Consider the following 22,540-nt stretch of genomic DNA (forward strand, 5'->3'; position numbering starts at 1 on the left):
GATAGGGCGGGATTGGCGGGAAGGGGCGGGCCCCAGCCGAAGGACGCCGGAAGCAGCGGCGCACGCGTCCCGCGCTTGCCCTTGGGGCGGGCGCCGCGACCGCCGGCCCGGGCCGCCCCGCCGCACCCCCCCCCCCCCCCCCCCCCGGTGCCCGAGCGCCGCGCTGGGGCCACGGCACCGCCCCCGAGGGCTGCCAGCCCCCCCCCACACCCCACCCCGCCGCGGGTGGACGAAGGCACCGGCGGAAGGAGAGCCAGGGAGTCTTCAACAGTTTATTAGAAAGAATGTAGACATTAAAAAAATCCCCGCTGCTCTGAACATAAATTGAGGTTTTTCAGCCTGGTTAGAAGCCACCCGCGCGTGTACGCCCCACGGTCTGTCACTCACTTCCATACCCACAGTGCAAATACGATTTTGGTCTAAATGTACAGATTGACAAGCAACAACGCACAGCCACTTGCGCCCCGGGCGAGGAGATGTAAAGCTTGAGGGTCAAACGGTACCGGGGGAGAGGCTCCAGCCACCCGCGCCGGCTCGGGGGCACGGGACTCGCCATGAAACACCAAACGAGGAGAAATTTGTTTCCTTTTCAATACGAACTTTAGCGGAACAGACCTGAAGACACCACAGCGGTACCGCGCGTCACCTGCTGAATTTCGTGAGCCAATGACAACAGCCTTGTTTCAGCCAGTTTTGTTCCCGGTACAAACGTACAATTTCAGGCCGCAGAGGGGAAAAATGCTCATTTACCACTTGGTGTAAATTCAGGATTCTCCCATTGTAATTATATCTGCTACGAGGCAAGGAGGCTCTGTAAACTTTATTGCAACTGTTCTGTATCGATTGCCTACACCTCAATTGGTTTGGTTTTTTTTTTTTTGGAAGTCTGGAAAACGGTTCATGCATAACATTATTGCCTCTCGTGGCTTAAGACCGCCCCGTGCAACGGTACACACCTACCATCAGTGAAGCCATTTAAAATGGACTGAAAATGGGTTAAAGGATGCAGGATCTCCCTTTAGGGCTATCAACTCAGGAATTCTTATCTCAATTATGAAATGTTGTGATGAAGTTCTTTCCCCAAACCCTGAAGACGACAGTTTTCCTTACTCCAGATCCGGCATTTCTAGAGAGAAAGAGAACAGCATTACTGGGTGGGTCTTGTTGTTTTCTCTTAAAAAAAAAAAAGCTACCAGCAGCCCCACTGTGTCACAAGGGACACAGGCAAGAAGATCCGGCCCTCAACCAAGAAGGGCACGGGGCAGTTTAGGGTCTCTGACCTCACCCCCGAAGCGCAGAGCTGGTTCTTCACAAGGAAGACCTGCGTGCGCAGCAGCGGCTGCGCACAGAAGTTACTCGAGTAGGGCCAGCACCACACACGCCGACGGCCCGTGCACATGCCTGCTGCTCTTAAAGCCAAAGCCTCCCCAGGACTACAGCTGGCTGGGAAGGTCAAACTGGTATTTCATGCTTGTGTGGAAAGGATTTCACTAGATTGTATCGTCTCGCGCCGCTCAGGCAAGGCACTGGCATTAGCTCGCAGCCAGGATTTAGCGAGACTGACAGGACAGAACATCTGCTGGCTCCGCTCAAGGCTCTCGCTCAACCAGGAGCATTCAGCAAGCGCTCGCCCTGCCGCACGGTGTGCAGAAACAAACGAGAACGTCAACTTACTTTCGTCATCACTGTCTGGTGAGTCCTGGAAAGAAGAAGAAACATTAACTGGAGCAGACTGTGCTTGAAGGCACTTTTCCCTCTACCACCACTAACCCAGCAAACGAGCTGCTGTTTCCAAAGTCTAGTGGCAAGCGTGCTCTCCGTCAGAGTCCGTATTTTGAGGAACTCCAGGTTCCACAGGACTTGGCTCGGCCTCACTGGCCAGAGCCTGCAGACCCGTAATAACCAGCAGTCACCGCGGAGGTAGGTGACACCAAGCTGTCCGGGCACCGCAAGCATCGACACCACCGCCCTGAGCACCGCTGCTGGAGGGGAGGAAGATGACTTTTGCCAGATGACATCATTTGTCCAGACAAGGTTTGGTACAGTTTAACTTTTTAACAGCGCTGAAGAGGGAATGCAAGTTTGACTTCAGCAAGCTGCAATGAATGTGCAGGGCGCTGCGACAAAGTACTTACATCATCTGCCCCATCTACTTCTGGCAAGTCTACGTCGTCATCTCCACCCATGTTGTTCATCATCTGTTCCAGAGAGATAACAGCCACATTACAGGGTGAAGCCAACTGCGCTCTCTACGTGAACTAGGGGAGCACTGTAAAAACCTAAAAATAGCTTAAAACTGTTATAACCATCAGTTGTTTTGACAAATCAGCTGTGCCTATGCAGAATTACAAGGTGAGCATGCAAAAAAATTTGAGTTAGTTGCCTTGCAAACCAACCAGTGCACTGACTTAGTGCCGGCCTCTACGACAGGACATACATTCATTTCGTATTTGATAGCAAGCACAAACTGGCCATCTCGCTCCCACAGCGCGGGTTAAAGCTGGCAACAGCTGTGCCTCCACAAACCAGCAGAGCCCGCACCGGGACCAGCGGCCAGGAAAGCACCAGGAGGAGGAATGCCGAGGAAGACGACTCTCCCTACAGCTGTCAGTCCCTGCTTGCCTACACACGGCCCAGACGGAAACCCAAACCTCCAGGTACTCATCTCCCCATACCTCAGAAAAGCGATCAAAATTGGACATGTCTTCATCTGAGTCATCTTCCCAGTCTTTCCAGTTGTTGAAGTCCACACTGAGCCAGTTGAGCTGCACATCAACACAAGAAGTTAGTTAAGGACAAGCGAGTAACAAGCTGTTACTGTTCAGAAAAGGAAGGTTAATAAGAACTGCCGTTCTGATCAGAAGCACGGTAAGTGACCCATTAACTGCTACATAATTTAAACATGACCCAAATATTAAACAAAATTAAAAACCAGGGGAGGCAACAGGCACTACTACCCTGGCCATCAAGGAGCCCAAACCCACCTTTGCCCTCTCTTTTGTTAACCTTGGCCATGCCTGACCAGATTCTCCTTTTCGTAAACAACACAAGATAGATCTGTCTGTTCTTTTATGCTTTGATTCCTGAAAGAAAAGAGCAAGTATCTGTTAGTATAGTCATCACGAACTTCGCCGGGAACTGCTTATATTATACTCATTTGTCTTAAGCTATCAACTTATTCTTTGTCCTGAAAAATACCGTCCAGAAATGCTTTCACAGATCTGAGTTTAAGCATGCTCTTACGGTCTAAGGAACAATTTGCCCACAATACTGGAAGTAGCCTAAAGAATGGACGGTATTTTTCGGGATACAGCACTAAGAACACAGTAAGAGAGTAAGAGAATACTTACATTTGGATCAATATTATTAAAAAGGTCAATTTCATTTAAATGTTTAAAGTTATCACTTCCTCCAAGACAACTGTTAAGAGAAAAAAAATGCTTGTGTTTAGCAGGAAATGTCTTAAAGAACAAACACGCTTCATTAACAGAACTTACTACTTTAAGAGAAACATCATCTAATCAGTACCAGCACAGCCTTTAGGTATCCCCCCCGTGCCTTTCAGCCTTGTGAAGACCCAAGGTACTTACCTGAATGTAAGTTTGGATTTTTCAAAATTTACATTAACATCTTTACTGTCTTCAACGCAAAATTCAATAAAGACATAGTCCCTTCGGTCGTACCACTTCGCAGAAGCAGGCTGCCTGTGAACAGACCATTTAAGAGAAGTTCAAATCAAGTTTTGTATCTTTCATCCATATTGCAAAGACTCACCCTTCCATGCTGCCAGTAAACTTAACATTGGCTTTCCTTACGTGTCTCCTGATACACAACTAGAGCAGTTACTTCTTCCTGTTCTTAAAAGCTGCATTACTAGCTTATTATTAATAACCTTTAAAGGGTGCTTAAGGCTGAAAAAAAGCGTGTGAAGAATAGAGATACAATGCATTCAGTGCACAATGCCCCCCAAAAGCTCACGCTGATGTTCCTTGAAGAAGCTATCAAAACTTATGAGACCAAAATAAGCGTTGCAGCAAACCAAGATTATGACAATCTTTTCAAGATGAGCTACTACAGATGATGGCAAAATTTCAGTCACCTCTAACAGCTACTTAGGCAGACTTAATTATGCTTTTTGTCACCCAAAGAGTTAAATACCAAAGCACAGCCACTGAAAAGCCCACTTTTTGGACACAGGTACTATTAAAAATGGACTGCTCAACAAATCTGCTAAGAGTAAGACCCAGCTGAAGCCAGTACAGGTACGAGAGCTGAAGAATCACTGTTCTGACTTCTTGCTACAACCTTCTACATGCGCAGACTTCAACTCCCACGCTCTTTGGTATCCTTCTGGCTTTCCACAAACACCACAACAAGCAACAGCCTGTCCAGGGCACCAGAAAATGCTGCAGGACTCTTGACCAACCCTTGTGCATTTGCAGTTCTAGCGAGAACTCACGTGCAACACTCAAGCGCGGCCATACTCGATGGGCTGGTGAAAGCGACCTCAGCTCAGCACGCCTCGGCCGCAGACTCCCCACCACTTTCAGTTATTCTCCTGGCAACTCAGGCCAAGCCCACAACTGCGCGTCTGCATTCCAGGAGAAGGCAAACAGCCACCCAGCACGAGCTGCTGTTGCTAAGGCACAGAAGACCACGGGTGCTTCGCGCACTTCGGCTGTCTTCCAGAGGTGCCAGATCAAAGCTGGGATTTCATAGCTAATGCCCCTGCAGAGAAGACCTCAAAGACCTACCTGCGAATTGAACTGAAGTTAAACGCTCTGAGCCAAATGGTCACTTACCCCGGTATTTATTGCAGCTACACTGGCTACAGGAAGCTAAAGCACACAAGGACACAAAGAAAGCCAACGTTCCCATCTGTACGTGACAGAGTGGCTCCCACTCCACACACCAAGGAGTGGATGTTTGGTCTCTGTATTGCACTCTAAGCATCACAGCACAATAACCTGACAAAAGAGTAATTAACTTTTCAAACCATTTATTAATGTGACCATTGCTAAGCTTTCAGAACAGATTTTGACTCACCTGATCATCAACCAATTCAATTGTTGGTAACTGTGACACATTTAGTGAAGTTACTTACTGAATGCAGCACCACTCCCCAAAGAAACCCCACTCCCTCACCCCACGGCTTGTTCCTAGCCTGCTCCCGGCACAACTGTCCGCGTATCTGCGGGATGAACCCAACCAGGACCCAGCCCAGGCCTAGTTGAAACCCAGAGCAGCCACCTTTGAGCTCCGTCAGTGCTACAAGTTCTTTGCAATTCAGCTGTCCAAACACTGGTGCCAGCTCAAGGAAAGGCCGGTACAGCGGCAGAAGCGGCCACGACTGCCTCTTCCAGCATCAGCACCCGCTACAAGTGCGGAAAACGTCTGATCAGAGGCCAGTAACAGAGCATTTGACTTCTGAGAGCATAAAAAATAAGTGGTTTCTGAATGCAACCTTTAGTTTCAAGCAAGATACTGTCCCACTGGGTGAAAACCTAAGGCTTTCCCTTTCAGCAGCATTTTTAGGAAACGCTAAGGCATCTACTTATTCAGGTGAAGTACAACAATAGCAGAGTAGCAATTTTCTTACTATGGTATTTTTAATTCCTTATTGGACACAAGTCTCCTCTTCTAACATGGAATGAAAGACTCTCAGAGGAAAAAAAGAGGATGAGAAACGACCTGCTCTGCTCCCTCTGCGTTTGGGCACTGCGCAGCAGCCATTTCTCACACCGCTGGAAGACAAAGTCCCACTGCGTGGAACTTGGTACATCACTCAAACGCACTGTTATCAGAACAGAAATCTCAGTGTCCCCGATCGTGATGATGCAGGGGCTCCTGCTGAATAGCATTAACACTTCGCAAACATTTTCAATGTCAATGGAGATATCTCCAGCCTTCCCAGGGAGCTGCACGCATTCTTCAGTCTTGTAGCTTTGGTTTGGCCATGACCTCAGTATCTTTGCCAAGATCAGGGGTTTTGAGGCACTAATAGCCTGTTCGCAGCACTTCCAAATATCTCACTGAACTGTCCTAGAGCTGAAGGAAACCTCGCATGCATCCGAGCTAGAGAGAGGAACGAAAGAGACCAAAGAAAATTTACTACAACATAATTCATGTTTCTAACACTAAACACGCTGCCTCCCCACATATTTAATACTTACCACCCTGAACATACCTACTGTAACTAGAGCTATGCTGGAGTTGCCTCTCATTCTTTTTATCCGTTTTTCAAATCTCTCCTCCTCCCAGAGGGAGGAGGGAAACCTTCCTTCGGCCATCCATGAAGTGCTTTAGTCAGGACTTACCATTCAAACCAGTAACGCAGGATAGGTTGGAACTGCTAACCAAAGTTACGGGTGAGACGGAAGCTGCAGCTAATTTGCGTGACCTGCCTACACGGAGATTCCTAGGAGGCAACTGCACACACGGAAGCCAGTGGCGAAGCGTGCATGTGCTCCGTGGCGAAGCGTGCATGTGCTCCGAGCACTTCAGAGAAATGGTTCCCCTACACCCACAGAAAATTTTCTATTTTCTTACAGGCACTGAGAAACACTGCCAGGACTTGTAAGCAGAGTCACTTGTTACACAGAGCGCCTAACGCTTCCTCCTTCTTGCTCAACCAAACTAATCCCAGGGGACCCCAGCCTTATGCCAACAGCGTCAACCCGAGTACGTGCTTTGGTTACGTATCGTCCCCACGTCCTAACGGGATTCGAATTTCTTTGAAACAGGTAAGTTAAACACGCTATATCCCACGTAGCAATAAACCACAGCAGACTTGGAGCAGCGTACAGCCCAGGGAACAAGTCACCCGTGTTCCACATTCGGCAAGGATTTCTTCTGTCAAATCTACGTTCGCTGCCACCCACGTGTTTTGGTGACTTCCTAAACAGACACGGCCACCACGCATCTGCATTTGACTGTCTCTTCTAGTCATCACATTCAGAAGATAACCGTGACAACAGTGTTGTAGAACAGGTTCTAGAAGCTTCACAGCAGCAGTTTCCCGCTGATGGGTGACGTGCAGGCTCAGCTTCACCCAAGAGACCTCACTGCTCTGTAACTCGCGTGGGCTCTGCGGTGGGCTGCCCACAATGCCAGGAGCCCCAGCTCTGGTGCGGATGTCCCGGTCTCCTGCTTAACCACACGTACAGAAGCAGCTTCTTACACACTGTACTCATGAGCTGAATCTCAAGTCTCACTGCTGGTGGCTCGGTGCAATTCAAGAAGTTTCCAAACCTGTCCTCGTGCTTCCTTGTCCACTCCGCTGACTGCGCCTATTGGAAGCCCGTCTTTGTTTCCTGGAAAGTATCCTGACAATTCCTACAGTTTGAGGACACCACAAAAGTCGTCTGCTGAACAAGATTTTCACCCCCAGACAGCCGTAAGAAATCTGTTTTACATAATTAGTTTTGCTTTCATTTATACGCCCCGGAAAGGCTGTTTTTTTTTAAATTAAAACCCCCTAGTTTCAGACTATAAAGACAGACGATTTTAAGTGGGATGTAGTAGCACTATAGTTTCAAGATGATGTATTCTACAGACATTAAATGAAAAACTCCAACTTCATTACGTCCTTCTCACTTTCAGTCACCTTAAGGTGAAGCAGCCCCACAATTCAGAGTTTCAGAACGGCTGCGCAAGTAAATGCCTCACTGGGGACAAGGGGGCAAAAAGCAACGGTCATATCGGCTGTTCCACCAAGTGGTAAGGCTTTCCTCAGTCCCTGTGACAGATCAACCTTTCTGACAAACAAAAACCTCGGAAAAGCGCTACCACCTTCAGTCATTTAAGCCAAACACGTGGAAATCCAGACTGTCAGTAGGTAACGCTGCAATCGCCTTCAGGGGCAGCGCACCTCTTCCTTACCAGCCAGATTTCACTCTTAAAAGCGTCACGCTGCACACACTGCGAAGTTCGGCTCCTCTTTCGTTTGCATTGCTAGAGAACATTCGTGTCGACTGGAGCTCTGTTATGAACAGCATATGCTGGTTTTGGGTCACTGAAGCAGCCTCAATAGAATTACAATGAAGCCAGCTAATTAGGACTCCCCAGCATGGCACGAGCACTCCTGTAGCGTCAGGGCACTTCGGAGTGCAGGTTTCTGCTCAGGATACACAGGAGGCCAGGCAAGCCACACTCAGAGAAGGAATCCAGCCGCTCGGCTCCTCTCCCCTTCCCACAGCAGCTCACCTCCTACGGGGCAGTGCGGCCGAGGGCAGGGTTAATGCCCGCGTCTGCCCGCACCGTCGTCGCCCACTCCCCCCGCACGGGCCTGAGGACGGCGGCAGGGAACTTTTCCAAACAGGGCTGCTGCGCTTGCACGTGCTTCAAAGAGGTGCCTTTTCACCGTTATTCGTGTTTGATGTCGAGAGGCGAAAGCTTCTAAACAGATTAATACATCACTCGCACGTCTGCACGTTATGGGCGGGAGAATGTCTTACTTACCGGGAATTTTTCGTGGTTCTCGCCACGACCGTCTGGTGGACGTCAGTGCCATTCAAGCCACCGAGCAACGCTCAACACCCCCCTTTCGGGCGTCCCCTACACCGGCCGCAAGCTCGGCCCTACCCGCCAAGGGAAGGGCCCCGGCAGGGCCGCTCCGCCTCAGCCCCATTCATTTCACACACCCGGGACCTACAGCCCGGAGCGGGGACGGGGATCGAAGCCCCGTTCCCTTTAGGCCGGGGCAGAAACAGACAAACCCGGCGCGACCCCATCCGCCGAGCCGGGGCGCTCCGCGGCGGCCCGGCCCGCCACGAGCACTCCCCCCGCCCGAGCCACCGGGGCGGGCCCCGCCGGGGGGGAACACGGACGACGCCCGAACGCGCGAAGTTACTCCGGGCCGCGGCCCCGCGGGGACACGCCGGGCCGCGGCGGCGGTGGGGCCGACCAAGGTCACCACGCGGGCCGGCGCCGGCGGGAGCCCGCGCCCCGCTTCGCGTTCCCTCGGCCCGCCTCCCGCCGCCGAGCGCGGGCTCCCGGCGGGGCCGCGGGACAGCGTCCTCCGGCGGCCAGGGCCCGGCGGGGCTGGGCCTCGGCGCGCGCCCCCGCCGCTCCCCACTCCCGGGCCTCACATGGCGAACGGCGGCGGCTCCGGCTGGCGCTCCTGGGGGGGGGGGCCCGGCTCCGGGTCCGGCTCTGGGCGGCGGCGCGGGCAGGCGGTGGCGGCGCAGGCGCGGGCGGGCAGGGCCGTGGCTCCGGCGGCGGCGCTGCGGCGGGCTCGGGGCTCGGCGCGGCCTCGCTCCCACAATGCCCCGCGCGCTCGTGAGCGGCGGCGCCCAGCGCTGGTGACGCAGCAAAATACCCGCCGCGCCGCCTCCCGCCGCCGCCGCTGCGCATGCGCGCCCTCCGCGTGCGGGCTCCTGCGCGCGGGGCCGCCCGCCCCGCCCGCGCAGGCGCCGCCCGCGCCCCGCCCCTCCCACCCGCGCGCCCGCTCCCTCCTCCCTTCTAGCAGCTTCTCGCCGCGCAGGCGCGCTGCGACCGCCCGCCCCGGGGCGGGGCCGGCGGTTGCCGCGGCGACGGGGCAGCCCAGGGGCAGCCCAGGGCCGGCGGGGCGGGCCCGGGCCTCGGCCGGCTCCTCGCCGGCACGGCCGGAGCGCAGCCCCTCCGGCTCCCGCGGCCCCGGGCGGGCCCGTCCCGGGGCCTTGTCCTCGCACGGGCCCCATCCCGCACGGGATCGTTTTTACCCTCTCGGGCCCGCCCAGAGCCGCCTGCACCGGCGGGTTTCGGGCCCACGCCCCAACCTGCGGGAGCACGTTGCTGCCTGGCAGGGCAGAGCCCAGCGCGGGCCGGGGCGGCCTTCGTCCAGCGCCTGTTGCAGAGCCTGTGCTGTGTCGCCATGCCGGCCCCGAGCCCCCGGCACCGCCGCAGAGAAGGACGCTGGTGCTAGGCCTTCCCCGGAGCACATGCCTCACCGAAAAAAGAGGCGGCTTTGCCCAGCAGACGCGGAGTGATTCACGCCAAAGGCATCTCGGCTCATCGCAAGGAGCACGGACGCTGCTCCCAGTGAGCGGCACTTGGGAACGCCAGCCCCCGCCCGCCAGCCGAGCAACCGGATCCTAAAACCCGGGGCCAAATCAAAGGTTAAGTCCTGCTCATGCGGGCAGTCGGGAAAGAGCACGGGGGAATTGAGCATGGTACCGATGAAAACTCAGCTCTGCACCGAGCAGACGGGGCCTCTCCAGGCCTCCCTCCTGCCCGTGGCCTCTGAATTCAACCTCTCGGAGCTGGAAGCTGCTCCGAAATCCCATTGCTGCTCCCTGGGCCAGCAGCTCTCCAGTTTCTTTATTAAAACTGTCGAGACACCACTGCGCAAGCCTCCCACTCAATCCCTCCGACTCGGGCTTGGCTGCAGCCATCCTCCCCCACGGCCCCTCGCGCTGCCGGCCCCCGGCAGGCGGGAGCTCTGCCCGCCGGCCCTGGCACCGGCAGGCTGCCTGGTAACGAAGGGCTCCCAGCCGGCATCGCCCGCTTATTTCCTCTCGGGCTTCTCGCTGGCTGCCTGCGCTGCCATGTCGCTCATCAGCTTTAATGAGCTGTTCCAGAGGCCAGTTTTTATGGCACAGGGGAGAAAAAATGCTGCTAAACGACAGCAAGGTGCCCATTTTCCCAGCTCCAGCCTCTGCATTTCGTGAGGCTCGGGGCTGCGGGTGGGCAGATGTCAGCTCGCTCCCCTGCGAGTGGGGGGAGACTGTCCGTGAGCAAACAGCAGCTTTCTGGGTAAGCACAGGCTTCCCGTGGGCCCGACCAAGCGCAGCCCCTTCTGCCACTCGGCCCTGCCGCACCGCACGAACCCAGCAAGGTTGAAAAGGCAGGACTGAACCCGGCCAAGCCTCAGCCTCCCTTTGGATCAGGCTGGAAGATGTGCGATGCCCCAATCCATCCCTGTCCCACGGCTGCAGGGAAGCGAGGGAGAAGCCCACGGTCACTGAACGGACCCCCCCCCCCGGGGAGATGAAGGAGGCGACACCCCACAGTGGACTCCTCGCCTCCCATCTGGGACCTCCCGCCACCTACGGAGGGAGACTGCCTAGGCTGAGCCCAGCATCCCAGTCACGGTGCTGACTCTGGGGCTTGCGGCCAGCCGACCTTCGGGTCAGGAAGGAAATGAGGGAACGGGCAGGTGTTCTTCCGCTGGGGCGGGACGGGACAGGGTATCGGGGCTGAGATCTTCCCGGGAGGAAGGCTCCACCCTGGGGCCTCGGCTACCAGGGAGGGGAGAGCAGCAAAGCCAACACGGGGCAGAAAGTGTTCACCAACAATAAGCCACAACTTTTATTAATTGATAGAAATAGTACAAATTTTAAATTTAGTTGCATTTTGCTCTTCTCTGAAACACCAAAAAAGGCTCCTCCCTCTGGCAGCTACATCGTCAACTCCTGCAGAGAGAAGAAAGGCGTGTTAGGAGCCAGCCTTGCCGGCAGCACGGAGCCCCACAGCCCGGCCTCTGACCCGTGGAGGGGTCCAGTGCCACGGCTGCAGGTGGGAAGAACGTCCCTCTGCTCGTGGCCCTGAGCTCACGCCGTGCTTGCAGCAGTGGGGAACTACACGCTGCACATCTCCCCCCCAGGGACGTCCCACCGCAAACCGTTCTCCCTCCTCCTTGGGGGCCAGGCCCGCCCAGCCAGGCAGACACTCACCATTATAGCATTTACAATATCGTTACTGTTGTTCTTCAGGGCACGGACTGCCTTTGCTCGAGACACATTCGCCTGGGACATCACCAGCTCAATGTCTTTCACCTCGACGCCGGTTTCGTCAACCTAAAGGAGACAGAGCCCGGGATTCACACCAGCCTGACGCACGGTTTGCTCCGTGCCTGGCAGAGGAAAATGGGATTGTCTGGATGGGGACAGCTCCCATTCAAGGCCACGCAGACGGAAGCTGGGAGGCAAGACCGGGCACTGCCCAGCCCTGGGGACAGTCCCCTGGCAGTGCCCGGGACCAGATCCTCCAGGGGAAGGACCCTGCGCTCCCTTTGCCATCACAGCGAAGACATGGATGAGGGAAAGAAAAACACGGGTCTTAACACAAACTCCAGACGCTTCGCAGGACGAGCATTAATCCAGTGGGCCTGCAGCCCAGCGGCTGGCTCAGGTCCGCAGTGAAGCGCCCAGCCCCACAGAGACAGGCTGGGGAAGGCGTACCTCTTCTTCCTCGCTCTCCTCCTGCACGGTGGGGGTCTGTGTGTTTTCCTGGATGTTTGAAACAGCTTCTCCTTGCACTTTGAACTTTTCGGCAGCTGCCAGCTGGGCCTGCTGGGACAGGTCTTCGATCTGGAGGGAAGAAGCGTAAATGAGGCCAGCCCGGCACAGAGTGGAATGTCAGCACACAGGCTCAGAGAGCCGCAGCTGTGCTCCCCATGCTGCAGCAGTGCCAGCACATCAAACGGCTCTGCCGCACAACCCAGCCAAGAAGCCAGCTCTCGATACGGACCCCAGGCCTGCCGACATCCCTTGGGGGGGCACACAGCAGCTGGGACCTGTGGCCTGCTGCTCCGCTGCCGCAAGCACGGATTAACGCGGCTGCCAGACACTATGCAGTCAGCTCACCTTCGCTTCGCCAAAGACTATGTAGGTGTCTGACGCTGGGCTCTTGTACACGTCTGGCTTTGTGATGACGAAGAGGATGTTCTTAGATTTCCGGATGGTGACTCTGGTTACTCCTGTCACCTGGCGAAGGCCCAGTTTAGACATTGCCTGAAAAACATGAGAGAAAGGTAAGCGAGGGAAAGAAGAGTTACTGAGACAGTGCAGCCCATGAAAAGATGCGTCCGCTCATCTGCCCTCCAGAGACCTGGGTCCAGTGATCAGTGCGCTCACGCAAATGAAAACGTGCATTGTACTGCTGCAGAGAAGCATTCCCGGGCTTTTCGCCTGACACTGCGCTGGGAGCCTGGGAGGGAACTCTCTAGTCCCAGGACTGGTGAGATCCATAGCATGACCTCAAGCCCCTCCAGACACGAGGATTTTGCCTGTGAAGGGGGCATCCCCCTGCCCGGGGGCCCGACAAGGGCAGAAAGTCACATAAACCTCTCTCAGCTCCCGAACAGCGGCGGGAGGTGAGGAGCTGCAGCCCTGAACAGGGTTCATGGGGCGAAGACCCCAGCACTCGGGGATACCGTGCCAGACCCCGAGGCAAAGCTCAGCTGTCCATGGGCAGCCTGTTTGCTGCATACAGGTTTGGTCCATCCATCATCCCACCTCACCTTCCGTGCTTTCTTTTCACTCCGGCTCTGTTTTGCTTTGCTAACGGGTTCTTCATCTATTTCAGCTGCTGCTGCAAGCTGCAAGGAGAGAAAACAAGGGGGACCCATCACAATCCCGAGGCGGCGGTGCACAGCACCAGCACGGATCCTGCTCTGCTGCTGCTGGGCGCAGGGACGCGCTGGCGCGTGCTGCCTGCCCTACCTGTGCCTGCTGTGTTGTGGCCTGTGTGGAGTCTTGCTCTTCGAGCTCTGGTACGGATTCATCACTGTCAGACTCTGTTCCGGACCCTACAGAAACAAACACACATCACTCTTTCCAGCTCAGGTAGGTCCAGGGGACACAGCAAGATTAAAGAACCACACTGCTTCGGTGTAGCCTTTGCTGCTGGGGGTTCCGAGTGCTGACACAGTTTCCAGTCAGCATGGTTAAGTGGTATCTGGTGGAAGGAGCTCTCCCTGCAACCCCCAATGCCATCAGCAGCGGGTGGCACTAGAGCCTCTTCCGAGCACTCTCACCACGGTGGAAGCTCCCCTTCGGCAGCAGGGAGAACCTGCACCAGCAGCTGGCCCAGGCTGGGCTGCGCTCCTGCCGGGTGCCAGAGCACCGTGGGTGCCCGGAGGCTCGCTCCGCAACACTGACTCCCCAGGAGGCAGCCCCAGCCTGAGTCGCTCCCTCAGTTTGAGGGAGCTGGCCAGTGTGGCAGCACGGCTCGAGGAGCGCAGGGCGGCACTCCCCGGGCAGTGAGTCAGCAGCAGCACGGCGCTGACAGGGACTCCCTCGGTTCCCCTCGAACCTGTTCAGGCAGCAGTGAAGCTCGGGTTGCAGAAGCTCAGACACACGGCACGGAAACGAGACCCAATTCACTGAGCCTTTGGGGCTGCTGCACCTTTCCGTGACTTCACTACAGGGGACGATTTGCAATTACCTTGGAAAGCCCCATCAGGGAACTGTGTCTTTGGATGCTTAGGTTGGCCTCTGTGCCAGGTCCTGAAAGCTGCCAGAGCCGGGGAGGCTCAGAGGGCTGCCAGCTCCTGTGCCACTGCTGCAGCGCCACGATTAGCTTGCGAACCACGGCACAACCGTGTCTGACCATGCGGGAGTGAATGAAGCAGAGCCGGGTATCTCCAGCCTTGGAGGAGGCCGGAGGGTGACCACGACGCCCTCTCATGCAGCCATTACCTGAATTCAGTCCCGTTTCCTTCCCTGGAAAGGGCCTCTGTGCCCACGGCCACGCTGAGCACGCAGGAGCCCTCGGCAAAGCTCTCTGCAGGCTGTCGGTGCGTGCCAAGGGGATCCCAACAGTTCGGGCAGGCAAAGGAGTTTCCCCAGAGTGCGGGGACATGCCTGTTTTGGCACCAGCACTGCCCGCAGCTTCCCTCCGCTGGCGGACGGATACGGGGAAAACCATGGTAGACGCCAGACACACACAGTGGGGTACAGGCATGTGGCAGCTCTTCCCAGAGTCTCAGTGTGAAGCCAGCTCAGGCAACAGTCGCAGCGCCCACGCCACAAGCCACACTGTGCTCCGTGCCCGAGAACACGCGTTAGTGACACCGACCCGCTGGCACTGGACCATGCCGAGCCCTGACCTGTCCGATCCCGTGGCTGCGGGGCGTCTCCCCTCCCCGCTCCCCGGCTCCCCGGCTGCTCGGGCAGGTTCAGCTCAGTCTGGCATGGTTCAGGCCTGCCTCAGCCGCGGCACTTCCACAGACTACTTGTCTAGACTGACACACCAAGCGACGTAGGGGCACCTGGGCCCCGTCTACGGGTTAGTATCCAGTGGGCAGCCAGTGACACTCCATGCACACGGCAAACCGAGGTGGCAAATACCCTTGTCATTCTTCAGGGCAGGCTGCTTAGCCGGAGGAGCAGGGGCCTCAGCGGGGGCCACGGCTGCTCGGGGAGAGAGGTCCACCAGGATGGGCTGCACCGGCGGCTCGGCAGCGGGCAGCTCTGGGGGGATCAGAGGCGGCAGGTCGTCGTCGTCAATGGCAGCGCTGACAGGGGCCGGGGCCTTCGAGGGGGGTTTGGATGGGGGTGGGCAGGGGGCCAGCTTGGCAACCTTACTGGGAGAGGTCTGCTTCTTTGCGGGGGGAGCGCTCAGCACAGAAGAGGCAGGCGGGGGGAGGTTACCCGCCGGTGCAGAGCCAGGAAGGCCGGCTTCTGGTTTCTGGAGAGCAGGGGTGGCATGATCAGCCGATGGCTTTGGGGGGGCACCAAGAACCCCCGGTGCTGGGGCAGCCGTGCCTGGAGCGGGAGCTGGCATGCCAGGTGCCGGGGCAGGGGCTGCCGGGGGGGCAGCTGGAGCTGGTGGAGCTGCAGGAGCTGGTGTGGCTGCAACAGGGCTCTTGGGAGGTGCTTTGGCCGCAGGAGGGGTGGCTGGAGCTGGCAGAGCTGCCAGCACTGGATCAGCAGGGGCAGAGGGAGCAGATGGGGCAGCGGCAGGGCTGCTCTTTGGAGGCTTTTTGGCTGCAGGGGGGGCAGCTGGAGCTGGTGTGGCTGCGGCAGAGGGAGCAGCAACAGGGCTCTTGGGAGCCGCTTTGGCTGTGGGAGGGGCAGCCGGAGCTGGTGGAGCTGCCATCGCCGGTGCGGCAGGGGCAGAGGGAGCAGACGGGGCAGTGACTGGGCTCACGGGAGCTGCAGGAGCTGGTGTGGCTGCAACAGGGCTCTTGGAAGGTGCTCTGGCCACAGGAGGGGTGGCTGGAGCTGCCATCGCCGGTGTGACAGGCGGGGAGCTGTCAGGGGCAGAGGGGGCAGATGGGGCAGTGACAGGGCTCATAGGAGGTGATTTGGCTGCAGGAGGGACAGCTGGGGCTGGTGGAGCTGCAAGAGCTGGCGTGGCAGGGGCAGAGGGAGCAGATGGGGCAGCGACCAGGCTCACAGGAGGCGCTTTGGCCACAGAAGGGGTGACCAGAGCTGCCACCGCCGGTGTGACAGGCAGGGAGCTGGCAGGGGCTGAGGGGGCAGTGATGGGGCTCGTGGGAGCCACTTTGGCTGCAGGAGGGGCAGCTGGAGCTGGTGGAGCTGCAGTGGCAAGGGGAGAAGTCGGGGCAGTGACTGGGCTTGCAGGTGCCGCTTTGGCCGCAGGAGGGGCAGCTGGAGCTGCCACCGCCGGTGTGACAGGCGGGGAGCTGGCAGGGGCCAAGGGGGCAGCAGGCACAGGAGCTGCCAGTGGGGAGACGGGGCTCGCTGGAGCTGCTTTGGCCAAAGCAGCCGTGGCCACTGCTGGTGCAGCACTGGGAGCTGCTGCTGTCGGTGGCCCTGGGGGAGATGGAGCAGCTCCCGGAGAGGGTTTGGACAGGACAGGAGTGATGGGAGCAGCCACAGAGGCAGGCGCTGCCCGAGGGTCCGGGCTCCCGGGAGGTGTCCTGGCCATGGAGGGAGGGACTGGGTCTCCTGCAGCTGGAGCTGTAGGAGCAGCAGCCGGGGCCACCGGGGCAGGGCCCATGGGACAGCTCTTGGCAACAGAAGGAGCAACTGTAACCAGTGGAGAGACCGGAGCACCGGGACTCCCAGGAGACATCCCAGCTGGCACCAGAGGGGCAGGAGGTGACAACGGGGCCAGGGCCATGGGGGCAGCCAGGAAGAAAGGCGGAGAGATGGCACCGGCCAGGGCCAGGCACTGGGGAGGAGTGAGGGGGGACAGGGGAGAGTTGGGGGCTGGGGCCTGGGGAGAGGCCGAAGCAGAAGCCAGCGGGGTGGAGGCAGGGCTGCCAGGAGACACCGGTACTGCCGGGGCGGCTGCTGCCGCTGCCATGACAGGGCAGAGAGGGGCTGCCGTGGGAAGAGGGGGAGAGCCTGGGCTCTGGGGACAAGCTGTGGCCTTGGGAGGCGCAGTGGGAGCAGGCAGGAAAGTGGGGGATGCCGGCAGGGGAGATGCCACAAGGGGAAGGGAAGGGGTCAGTGGGAGAACAGCCAGGGCTGCCCCAGGGCTGCAGGAAGGAGCAGGGGCTGCCGAGGCTGCCCCGGGGGCAGGGAGAGGGGCCTCGGCTGCAGTTCCCATGGGGCTTGGAGGGGCGGCAGAGGGGGCAGCTTTCACAGGAGAAGCGAGAGCTGCGGGGGGAGAACCAGGGCTCACAGGGGGCGTGAGGGGGGCCACCATCACTGCGGCAGGAGCAGCAGCCAGAGCAGGAGACACTGGTGCTGGGAGTCCTGGAGACACTGGGCTAACTGGGGCAGGCCCTGGAGATCCTGGGGCTGCAAAACCCATCGGGGACTGCGGAGCTGGGGCTGGAGGAGGGAAAGTGGTAACTGGGACTTGCAGAGCTGGAGCAGGGAGCTGGGGGGGAACAGAAAACACGGGGATCGCCGCAGCTGGGACCACAGGTGGGGAAACGGGGGCCGGGGGGCCAGCAGGGGCAGGCAGAGCCGCGGCAGGGCTAGGTGGCTCCGCTGGGAGGGCCTGGCCTGCAGGGCCCGGAGACGGAGTCAGAGGTGGGGAATGAGCAGCATGAAGAACAGCTAAAGGAGAGAAACAGAGTGAAACGATGAGAGAAGGGAGAGAGGGAGGGGAGGCCAGGAGAAGGCAGCCTGCCCAGCACAGCCGGCCCCACCCTGGCCCTGGCCTTCCCCCCAGCCTTCGTGCCCAGCTTCTAGATCAGCAGACGAATGTCCGCCTGACCTGCCAGGTCCAGCGCAGACCACGACATTCACCTGCCTCTAGAAACCGGCATTGATTTTACAGAGAACGCTGTGCGGGCGTGTGAGCTAGCTGATGGGTGCAAGTAGCAGAAGAAAAAACCCGATGCCAGGATCAGTACTGCCACCCCAGGTTTCCCTGTTTAGAGCAGCTGTGGCTGAAACCCTGGCATGGCAGGCAGTGGCACCTGAAACGCCAGGAGGTCCCAGCGGGCTGGGCACAGCAGGAACCTGACGGGGCCGGCACAGGGGCCAGGCTTCGCCGCCAGCTCTGCGCTCAGCTCTTCCCTACCAAAGGGGTTGCCACAACCTTTGTGGAGCCCTGGAGGCCCAGCCAGACCCCCAGCGCTGCTCCCGAGCCTGGGAAATCACATCCCAGGCTGGCGGGAGCTGGGGGTGACGAGGACCCACCCAAGGATAGGAAGAAAAAGTCAAATTTAACACATTGGCATGCGTAACCGTTCCAGGAGTGCTCTGGCAGTTGTGCTCTGGCGGAGGGCAGCCCCCTCCCTCCAGCCCCAGTGTGACACAGGCAAACCCTCCCAGCAGGCAGGCACCCTTCAGGGACGAGGACGCCAAGGCACAGGTGGTGGCGTGGCTCGCTCACACTGAGGGGACGGGACCCCGAGTCCTGGCTCCCGTGCAGTGACCTGCGCTCCCCTGTGCAAGCTGTTAGGGTTAATGTAACTGCAACCACCCAGAACGGCAAACTCTGGTTAATGCGGCACACGAGGTGTTAACGAGGAGGGTCCGGAGTACCTGGCGCTGCAACAGGAGCAGTAACAGGGGCTGTGGGAGGAAGGGCAGCTGGAGCTGAATGGGCGAGAACAACAGTTTATTAAGACAAGTCCCACCGACGGAGGGTGCTCGCCATCCAGCTCCCCTGGTGCACACCCGCCTCCAGCCAGCTCCAAGAGAGCCCAGCTATTCCGAACGCCAACAATCAAAGGGAAGCGCTCAGGGAAGAGACGCGGTGAGAGTCAGGGAGGGCAGTACTGGTCTGACCAGCGTAACCGGCACTGTGGCCGGTCAGGAGAGCAGAACCGGCCCAGCCACACACCCGCCCCTCCGCAGCTCCAGCCCCACGCACGCCATCAACCCCGAACCCAGAGGCAGCACGTCCCGGCATGTCTGCTGGCAGGGACGGCGAGGGGAGCACTGCTGGGCCGGCTGCCAAGGAGAAGCCACCAACAGCTGTGGAGCCCAAATCACAGTCCGGTTCGCAGAGACCGTGTCACGTCAAGGGAGCAACAGATCTCCTTCTGCTTCCGCGCAGGGCACTGGCTCTCACCGCTGCAGCCACATCCAGCTCTGCATGGGTCACCCACCAACCCACAACAGGGCCAGCCCTGCCTCTGCATCTGCTGCCCCTGCCCAACCTCTCCCACACTGCGATTAGGGCTAGGTCACAGGCTCAAGTCCTCGCCTCCCTACGTTCTGGAGCAGTAACGTGTGTGGGACTCAGAGCAGCCTCCTCTGGGGGTAACGTCCCTTTCTCTGCCCCAAGAACAGTGGCCCAGAAGATGCTTCTAACGCCCCATTTCCCCAACCTACCCCAAAATGCAGGGTGGTGGGAGGAGACAGGCACTGGCCTGGAGCTGGGCAGCTGCTCAACCAGCACTGGACATCGGTGCCTTGTGCCAACGGGCCAGCGTGTGCCAGGACACTTCCTGCTCCAGGGAACCTACTGGCACCTCAAGACGGAGCAACAACCCCTGCCAAGAGCTGAGCTGGTCCCAAGCCCTTCACAGAACAGGCTGCAGAAACAACAGCCTTCTCTGGAAAGCTCGTTTACCCCTGCCAGCTCTCCCTGTTCCTTCTCAATCTCCACCAACACCCCACCAGCACCGTTTGAGGACGTTCCTGCGATAAGCAATCCACCACTTCTCCACTGACAGCCCCACCTCTCCTGTGGCCACCTCCGCAAACAAAGGCGAGACGCAGGACTCTCAAAGAGCATGGGTAATTTTTAAGGGATGCTTAAACCAACTGGGCCGCAGAGCCTCCCGCGGCCTGGCTGCGCACACCTGAAAGCTGAAGCCCTGTACTGCTGGATTAGAGATCACTCTGCCCAATCTCACAAGCTCTCCATGGACCAGCCAACCTCCGAAGAGTAAGATGAACGTCAAAGGAAACTGCCTGACGACTCCCACCCACGGGGCAATTGCTAACCCTGCGCCAGCACCCCCAGCTCCAGCTCTGCTTGTGCTGCCGGATCTCAGAACAGCCGGCTCAGCAGAGGGGATAAACACGACAGCACTCGCATGCACCCTTTGCCTCCACCCTCTGCCTGCAGACCTGCCTGACGGCTCCCGCAAGCCCCCGCAGCTGCTCCGGCCCCTGCAGCTGCCAGTGTCGCTGCCCCGGGGGCCCCCCATGTTCCCCGGGAGCCGGGGGAGCAGTTACTGTAACAGCATTTGCTGCTCAGCACATGCTGCCCTGGGTCAGCTTCTACCAACCTACATGCGCTCCATGAAGTCATCAGAGACTCAAGAGCAGCAGAGCAGAGCTTTGGGAGGAGGAAAGGTGCGAGTTGTCGCCCAAGACGAAGAGAAAAGCCGTCCCGGGAAGAGGGGGGGATGCTGGGAAGTGGCCCCACCGCAGGAATCCCAGCTACGCCTGGAGAGAGACCAAAAGTACAGCAGCTCCCCGGGACCTGACAGCACAGCTGTCACACCAACAGCCGTCACTCAGCCCCACCAGGCATAGAGGGACACTTCCTTCCCAGGGAAGCTTTCTGCCAGCACCTCCCAACTGTCGGGAAGCCCCGATTTCCCTCGTGGTCCCCAAATCCAACGTGCCATTCACTGTCGTGCACCTCGTGGCTCCCCCACGCTGGGTGACAACGCCTGGTCACGTATTCCTGCAGCGCGTCCCTGCGCCTCGGGGCAGAGACACAGCAAACACGGGCAGAACATTCGCCGACTGGACCGCAGCACCTGGGACACCTTCATGGGAGTCAGGCAGCGCAACAGGCAGCGCAGGCTGGGGACCGGCCCCTGCCCCACGGCGGGCACAGGAGCCCACACTCGCCTGCCTGGGCCTTTCTGAGCTGCCCCGAGTTGCGGCACCGGCCCCCCAGGACAGTATGAGGCCGGAGCAGCAACACTCCCCGGCCCCAGTGTCACTTTCCGACACGGAGCCATGCATCATCTTCCCAAACCCGACCAATTCCAGAGCACCAAGGGATTAACGTTTGTACGTGTCCCTGACTGTCCCAGTCACTGCACGGCCATACCCCGACCTGGCTACGGCCGTTTTCCCCCCGCTCCCACTGCTCCAACACTCAAATCCATAATGGGAATGTACAAACAAGGTGCAGAGTCTGGCTGACGTAACGCTCTCCCCAGTAGTTTGGGACGCAAGAAGCTACAAACCACATGACTTTAGTCATGTTTCCTGTAGAGATAACTAATATGTTTTTGGGTGGGCAACTACAGAACAAATACAGATTCCTTTTGGCCGCAGCACAACGATACGAAGGCAGAGGAGAAAGGCACTCAGGCCACGGAGCAGATGCCCCAAACGCCCCTGGGATAAAGCAGACAAGACTCGAGCTGGCATCAAGCAGCACCCACGGCCATCGGGTCCTCGCACACCGAGCGATCCCCAGCATGCCAGGGCCGAGCATGCCCCAGTACACCCTCACCCCGGAGGGCAGCGGCGCTCCCCACTCCTGCCCCACTGCTCCTCTTTCACCCCGAGAACCCGCCTGAACTCACCCGTCGGGCAGGTGAAACCCGGTCATCCACCAACGTCCAACCTTCCCCCCTAAAAACGACTGAGCGCCCAGAGGCTGCGGGGACGTTCCCCACCGTCAGCCCCCGAAGCCATGACCCCCCCCCCGGCCTCACCTGTCTCAGCCTGCGGCTGCGGCAGCTCCTGCTCCGTGGCCGGGACGGTTTCTGTAGCTTCGCCGGGCATTTCTGGGGAAAGGGAGAACCCAACAGGCCCGGGCTCGCCGGGGCTCCGTACGGCCCGAGGGCGGCCACCGGTAACTCGCCCTTCCCAAAGCCACCCGCGAGTCCGCTGCCCAGAGACACCGAACACCCGCCGGTACGGACAGGTCTGCGAAGACGGCTCAGCTGCCCGGTCGGTACCGGACAGCCCGGGCCCAGCGGGCCCCGAGCGCCGCACGGCACGGGCCGATCCCGGTGCTGCCAACGGGGCTGCCGAGCTGGCCTCCCCCGGCGGCCCGGCCCGGGGCCTCGGCCGCCTCTCCCCCCAAGAACGGGCGGCCCCTTCCCGGTGCGCGGGGCCGTCCCCGCCGGCCTTCCGGGCCCTGCTCGGCGCGACCACGGCCCCAGCGGCAGCCTCAGCCGGGCCGCCGCTGCTCTCCCGCCCGCCCTCCCGGCCCGGCCGCAGCCCACGAGCGGCGGGCAGCCTCTGCAGCGGCCCCGAGCCCCCGCGGCGGCGGATGGCGGCGGATGGCGGCGGCGGGACTCACTGTGCGGGGAGCAGGGCCCAAGATGGCGGCGGAAAGAGACCGAGCGGCTGGAGGCGCGACTTCCGGGAGGACGAGCACTTCCGGGGTAGGGGGCAGCGCCCCGCGGCCCGCCCCGCCCCAACGGCCGCGCTCCACCGTTCCGGGCCCCGTCCGGCCCGGGCGGCGGCAAAGGGGCCGGGGCGGGGCCGGGACCCCAAGCCGTGGGGCAGGGACGGCCGTGGAGACGGAGCTG

General features: G+C 59.2%; 2 protein-coding genes across 3 annotated transcripts; both read right to left on the reverse strand.

Moving 5' to 3' along the window:
* Positions 1–258: 258 nt before the first annotated feature.
* Positions 259–9,152, reverse strand: PTGES3 (prostaglandin E synthase 3). The gene is made up of 8 exons (XM_076360590.1): positions 9,090–9,152; positions 3,591–3,704; positions 3,351–3,420; positions 2,985–3,083; positions 2,676–2,765; positions 2,136–2,198; positions 1,675–1,699; positions 259–1,126 (listed from the first exon to the last, which is right to left on the reverse strand). Coding segments are annotated over exons 1-8 (483 nt in total). The 5' UTR covers positions 9,092–9,152; the 3' UTR covers positions 259–1,106.
* Positions 9,153–11,265: 2,113 nt separating this feature from the next.
* Positions 11,266–22,373, reverse strand: NACA (nascent polypeptide associated complex subunit alpha). 2 transcript variants are annotated; one of them, XM_076360533.1, is made up of 10 exons: positions 22,309–22,373; positions 21,716–21,787; positions 18,621–18,674; positions 15,054–17,684; positions 13,425–13,510; positions 13,223–13,300; positions 12,567–12,713; positions 12,162–12,290; positions 11,655–11,777; positions 11,266–11,393 (listed from the first exon to the last, which is right to left on the reverse strand). In XM_076360533.1, exons 2-10 carry the CDS (start codon positions 21,783–21,785, stop codon positions 11,379–11,381), a joined length of 3,333 nt encoding a protein of 1,110 aa, XP_076216648.1. In that variant the 5' UTR covers positions 21,786–21,787; positions 22,309–22,373; the 3' UTR covers positions 11,266–11,378. The 2 variants fall into 2 exon arrangements, with proteins under 2 accessions (XP_076216648.1, XP_076216651.1); XM_076360536.1 differs by lacking the exons at positions 15,054–17,684; positions 18,621–18,674.
* Positions 22,374–22,540: the final 167 nt, after the last annotated feature.

The sequence above is a fragment of the Aptenodytes patagonicus genome, chromosome 27, assembly GCF_965638725.1.
Source record: "Aptenodytes patagonicus chromosome 27, bAptPat1.pri.cur, whole genome shotgun sequence".
Taxonomy (NCBI): domain Eukaryota; kingdom Metazoa; phylum Chordata; class Aves; order Sphenisciformes; family Spheniscidae; genus Aptenodytes; species Aptenodytes patagonicus.